At 46.7% G+C, this 6207-nt stretch overlaps 2 protein-coding genes across 2 annotated transcripts; one reads left to right on the top strand and one right to left on the bottom strand.

The window, feature by feature from the left end:
- Positions 1 to 3311: 3311 nt before the first annotated feature.
- Positions 3312 to 4264, bottom strand: LOC101337001 (large ribosomal subunit protein eL36). The gene has a single exon (XM_004317338.4). The coding sequence runs from the start codon at positions 3684 to 3686 to the stop codon at positions 3366 to 3368; it is 321 nt and encodes a 106-aa protein (XP_004317386.1). The 5' UTR covers positions 3687 to 4264; the 3' UTR covers positions 3312 to 3365.
- A 33-nt stretch (positions 4265 to 4297) lies between these two features.
- On the top strand, positions 4298 to 6103 carry SNAPIN (SNAP associated protein). The gene is made up of 4 exons (XM_004317337.4): positions 4298 to 4495; positions 4755 to 4801; positions 5042 to 5160; positions 5493 to 6103. The coding sequence occupies exons 1-4, from the start codon at positions 4353 to 4355 to the stop codon at positions 5592 to 5594; spliced, it is 411 nt and encodes a 136-aa protein (XP_004317385.1). The 5' UTR covers positions 4298 to 4352; the 3' UTR covers positions 5595 to 6103.
- Positions 6104 to 6207: the final 104 nt, after the last annotated feature.

Below are 6207 nucleotides of genomic sequence, written 5' to 3'. Positions count from 1 at the left end.
TCAGGGAACTAAGATCCCATATGCAGCAGGGCAACTAAGGCCGCGCACTGCAACTAGAGAGCAGCCTGCATGCCACAACTACTGAGCCCGTGTGCCACAACTAGAGAAACCCTTGCGCTGAAACTAGAGAGAAGCCCGCGCGTCGCAATGAAGACCCAGGGCAGCCAAAAAAAACAGGGGTTGGGGAGCTCAGAGACAGAAGAGAGGGGGAGTTTTTATGACTTACATCTCCTTCAGCCTCTGCGGAAAAGCTAAGGACCAGAGGACTACTGCTATGTGATACTGGCACAAGCAGGGGGGGGCGGTTTGCACTGAGTACCTTGTGCCATGATGCCTGGAATTTGATAAGTGTTTAGAGAATGAATAATTGAACCAGCACTGGCCTTCAACCTGTTATCCAACTTCAGGGTTTCTGGAAGAGCCTTGCCCAGTCTCCCTCACCGAGGTGTCCAAGGAATCAAGAAAAGATGCATTCTAGAGTCCCTTTCAGCACTAATTTTCTCTGAGCAGGGTTATTATGTAATCTGGCTGATACGTTAGTGTGCAGGCTGACCTGGAGGGTACAGAGACTAGAGGCAAGAAGATCAGTCAGGAGGCTGGTACAATGCCCTCTTGAGATATAAGAGCTAACTCAAAAAAAAAGCTAAGTCAATGTGATAAGGAGTGAAAAGGAAAGCATAAAAACAAAACACAGAGTGATTTTCTTCAGCGAATCAGCCTTTGAAGTAGGATTACTAGATAATATACTAAAAAATTATTTGTTGTTTATCTGAAATTCAAATTTACCTAGTGTCCCAGAGTTTTTTGTTTGCTCTGTTTTCTAAATTTGGCAACCCTACTTCAAACAGTTACCTGAAAGGGCTGTGGCCTAACTTGGGGGCTTCCTGTCTAGACACAGATCATAAACCTCTTTTCCAGCCAAGGCCAGCCCCTGTTCTCTGTCCCTGGCACAGGCCTCAAGGACTTGGCCCTTTTTCCTTTCCTCTTCAACATTCACACCGCTTTGCCCCGGGCTTCCTCTTCTGAAAGCCTGATTATGAAGCAGGCTGCCGTTGCCCTAGCTACCCCCCTTCCTTGCCACTTACTCCCCAAATAAGCCCCCAGCCTCTCCTGAGAGTTTTACCTCTAATCACTAGAGGGAAAGATAGAGGGAAACAAACACAGTAAACAACAAAAACTGTACAAGGCTTTAAAAGTTGCCACAGTTGGGGTCTCAGGTTTGCAGCTGCTGACCACCACTCTCCCACAGTGATTTAAACACCTTTATTCCTGAGGACGAAACTGTCAATGAAAAAATTAATCAGTAGTCAATCTAAGAAATGGAAATGGAAAAAGAAATAAAATGGAAAATTTTATTCAAACCAACCTGAGGAGATATATATATATATTTTTTTAACATTTATTTATTTATTTGGCTGCACCGGGTCTTCGCTGCAGCACACAGGCTCTTAGTTGCGGTATGTGGGATCTGTTTCCCTGACCAGGGATTGAACCTAGGTCCCCTGCATTGGGACCGTGGAGTCTTAACCACTGGACCACCAGGGAAGTCTCCAACCTAAGCATTTACAGTCTTTCAGAAACTCTGAGGACTGTTCCAAAGAGATAAGGTGGGCGGCTAGGACTTTGTGCAATCAAGCTCACGTCTTAGTAGACGGTGACTGCTATTCTCCAGAAATAGAGATCTTAGTTCATGGTTTAGTGCTTTTCTAAGAATGGGAAGATGCAAGAAACTGAGATCATAACACTTTCTCCTGAAAACACATAACTGAGGGCCAGTTCTGCCAGTTTTCCCAGAGCACGAAGTGCCTCATCCTGATTCTAAATTCCCTTCAGGGTGTACTGCAGGTCATTGACCACAGTGGCTAATGACTTGATTCTTATAGAACTGGCTAGTGGGCAATATTCTTTATTTTACAATCCTCTACCTTTCAGTCTTTATTTCAACCAGGGTTTGGGAGGCATTTCATGGCCAGCTTGTTTCATGGTGCTAGGAATGCTCATTCCCACGTCAGGAAAGGATTTCATTGATAGGCCAATGTGCTATTACCGGACTAGGCCCTGTCAACAGTAACCAAAAGCCTCTGGACTGTCTGTCTTACTTGTTTGTTACGGTCTGGATAATGATTCGCTCTTGTTGTTTCTTCCTGTATCTAGAGTTACGCTATTACAATCATTGATCTTATAGAACTGTACATTTGGTCAATTGTTTCAAGTTGCCTAGTCATCATTATTTTTATTGGAGGCTCAGTCACACATTTGGTAATGCAAGAAACAATAATCTTGTAAAATAGGCAGAATACAAGTAACATAGTTAGTAACATTAATGAGGTAATAAGTAAACATTTAAGCTAAGAAATTCCATTAGGTATCTTCCCCAGGTCATTTGACCTAGTCTGTCCTGCAAGCAATCTCTGTCGTTAAGGGAAATGATATATTGGTATTGTACATAAAGTTTACCAAAGATATCTGCACGTACAAGGTGAGTGGTGGGTCATCCTGATGCCTTACAGGATTGAGAAAGGAATGTTATCTTCTAAGGAGTTACATGGTTGGCGTCAGAAGAAGAAAAATTTATTTATGGTTGAGCTGGTATTTCTGACATTGGAGAGATCTGGTTAATGCATAATGCAGACGCACACTGCACACTAGAGGGAAGACAAGAGGCCCAAACAGGGAGAACTTTTTTTTTTTTTTTACTAGACCAGCAGGGAATTCCCAAGCAGAGAACATTTTCACGTTTACATTTTTCTTGTTTGCCTTAAAATAGGAGCTTTATTTCATCAAAGCTCAAGGCTGAACATTCTGGTGCCCATTTATTGTGAATCACTGGAACACATTAGGGCTTAAAGGACAGAGGGCTGTGCCTCTTGTTGAGAATTCAACAAGAGATGTAAACTCTCTGGAAAGCCATGAAAAACAAAAGTAGGGAAACTTTTGTTGGGTTTTTTTGCGATACACGGTCCTCACAGTGTTGTGGCCTCTGTCGTTGCGGAGCACAGGCTCTGGACACGCAGACTCAGTAGCCATGGCTCACGGGTCCAGCCGCTCCGCGGCATGTGGGATCTTGCCGGTCCGGGACACGAACCCGTGTGCTCTACATTGGCAAGCGGACTCTCAACCTCTGCACCACCAGGGAAGCCCCAACTTTAACCATTTTTAAGTGTACAGTTCAGTGGCATTAAGTAAACTCACATTATGTAACTATCACCACTAGTAGTCTCTAGAACTTTTAAATCATCCCATACTGAAACTCTGTATCCATTAAGCAACAAGTCCCCATTCCCCCTTCCCCCCAGCCGCCGGCAACACTGTTCTTTTTTTTTTTTTTTTCTGGAAAAGTTTTATTGTGCACAGAGGGGAAGGGCTCAGTCCTTCTTGGCTGCCGTCTTCCTCATGGCGGCCAGGACATTGCTCAGCTCCTCTCTCTTCCTGTTGGCACGGATGTGTGTCCCCACCCTTTTCTTGATGAACTTGAGGGCCCACTTGTCCTTGGAGACCTTGAGCAGCTCCATGGCCCGCCACTCATAAAGGGCAAAGCCGCACACCTCCCGGATCATGTCCCGCACAAACTTGGTGTGCTTGGTGAGGCGTCTGCGGCGGCGGCTGTGCCTCGGCTTGCTCACGTTCTTGGTCACCTTGTGGCCCGTGCTGAGGCCCACCACGGCCATGGGGTAGCGCAGAGCCATGGCTGCCGCTCCTCAATGGCTGCCACGGCGGAAGGGGCAACACTGTTCTGATCAGGAGATAGAACTACATTTTCTCTCCATGAATTTGACTGTTCTACAAACCTCATACAAGCAGAACCATTAAATATTTGTCCTTCGGTGTCTGGCTTATTTCACTTAGCATAATGTCACGTTTAACGCATAGCATGTATCAGAATTTCATTCCTTCTTAAGGCTGAATAGTATTCAGATGCAGTTTTGCACATACTTTAGTGCCATTAAAAAATACACTTAAATTTAGAAATATACTATACTATGACTATCATCTGGCTTTCCCACAAAATTAACATGGGAAAGCTATGGACAACTGGGGACATAAGCATTTATTTTTCACCTTTGGAGAAAACAAAACGTACGCATCCCCAAAATGGTTCCTTCCTTCTAGCCCTTGAAGTCTGGAGACTTTCAAAACCCGCCACTTCATGGCCTACAAAGAACTACAACTCCCGGTAGCTCTAGGGCCCGGCCCTTCGCCCCGCCCTGCTGGCTCCAGAAACTGCGTTTCCCAGAAATCCCAGGCCGGGGTCGGAGCTGGCACTCCCCGGGCGGCCCCTAGCGGCGCACTTCGGCGGGGTTTCAGTTCCCGGCGGCCCTCGCGGCAGGTTCCGGCCGTAAGGGCAGTTCGTGATGTCGGGAGCTGGTTCCGCCGCTGTGTCCGGGGCAGGAACCCCCGTGGCGGGGCCTGCAGGCCGCGACCTCTTCGCCGAGGGGCTCCTCGAGTTCCTGCGACCGGCTGTGCAGCAGCTTGACTCTCACGTCCACGCCGTCAGGTGCCCAAGAGGGAAGGTTGGGGCGGGGCCTCTCCTCGATTTGGTTTTGTAGGGGCGGGGCCAAGAAAGGGCGGAGATAAGACGAGTTCGGCGTTCGGATGGGACTAAGAATTTGGGGAAACTGATTGGAGGCGGGGCAGACCGGCGGAGGGCCTGCCGGTGGGGGCAGAGGCTGGCTTTTCTGAGCACTTAGGAAACATAGGGGACTAGGTTTTTGAGTTCCATTAACTGACCGTGTAGGCCTTGTACCTCTTTGCAGAGAGAGCCAAGTAGAGCTCCGGGAACAAATTGACAACCTAGCTACCGGTGAGTAAGCATCCCTGTATACCCGGGATCCTACAACTCACTATAGGACCTTATGTTTTGCCAACCTCTGGGGCTGGGTTTCTGTCACTTGCTTCCAGGGCTGCCGATGGACTCCTCTTAAGTTTCTAGTGACTGTGCCCATGTGGCATAAGAGTGCTTTCCATAGCATTTACTAGCTTACTTGTTCCAAGAACGAGAAGGCCATTAGGTGTTTAGTTGCATCTTCCTTCCATTTCCCAGAACTGTGCCGTATCAATGAGGATCAGAAAGTGGCCCTGGATCTCGACCCCTATGTGAAGAAGCTCCTTAATGCCCGGCGACGAGTCGTCTTGGTTAATAACATCCTACAGAATGCCCAGGTAAAGGAATTTCCTACCAACAGTAATTCTTTGTTCTTCTAAGTCCTTAAGGTATTCTCCGATTTTCAAGGGGTGTCATGAAGTCCCCAACACAGCGAAAGTCACCGTAATTTTTAGTCTTTTTGGGGAAAGGGAGTTGTCAACTAATGCCAGCCAAAATAGAACTTACTGTTCTTATTCTTAACCCCCAATTACTCTCATTTATGTTCTTACATACCTTAGAAGACGTAACGTTGAGATGAAGCAAGCCTAAGATATTTTCCAGCCTAGTTGACAGCAAGCTCAAATCCTTTCACAGAGCAGTTAATTTGATTCCCAATCTTGTTTTGTAGGAACGGCTGAGGCGGCTAAACCACAGTGTTGCCAAGGAAACAGCCCGAAGGAGGGCAATGCTGGATTCAGGAGTTTACCCCCCTGGTTCCCCAAGCAAGTAACAGGCCAGAAGATGGGCCCATGGCCACAGAATAGCACAAATACCATTCCCTGGCTGCCTGTTTCCTCCAGGACTCCCTGTAGGTGTTGGGACATCAAAAGGGCAGCCCTGTGGTTTGTTGGAAGCACTTCAGTCTTACCCATTTATGTGGGGCCCAAAGAAACCTGTGTAGAGCAGGACTCAGGATCCCAAAGGATTTATTATGGTTCTTGCTTCCAAGAATGAGCTGAGGCCTCTACATTTTTTTTTTAAGCTCCATACTCAAGGCCCACCTCCTCTACCATCTCCGGGCCTCATTAACAAGGGAGGGGCTTCCTCTATTACGTGCGAGGTTGTTGGACCTGGGCAGAATGTCCTCTACCTGTGACTTCCAATATTCCTTTGTTTACACTAGAAAGGGCAGGCAAAGTCAAGGTGAATGACCACCTACCTTCTTTTGTTGACTGCACTGGCTTGACCACTGTAGCAGTGTTACTAAAACCATTTAATTCAATAAATGCTTAAATGGTATTCCAGTTTACTCTGGTATATGGAAAGGTTCCAAGAGTCTTCTGCATTAATTCAAATATAGATTCAAATTGAGATCTAGTGTTCACAATGAAAAAACTCAAGTA

This window comes from Tursiops truncatus, chromosome 1, assembly GCF_011762595.2.
Source record: "Tursiops truncatus isolate mTurTru1 chromosome 1, mTurTru1.mat.Y, whole genome shotgun sequence".
NCBI lineage: Eukaryota > Metazoa > Chordata > Mammalia > Artiodactyla > Delphinidae > Tursiops > Tursiops truncatus.
The sequence above is the reverse complement of the archived record's forward strand: the minus strand, read 5'-3'. Positions and strand labels throughout refer to the sequence as shown.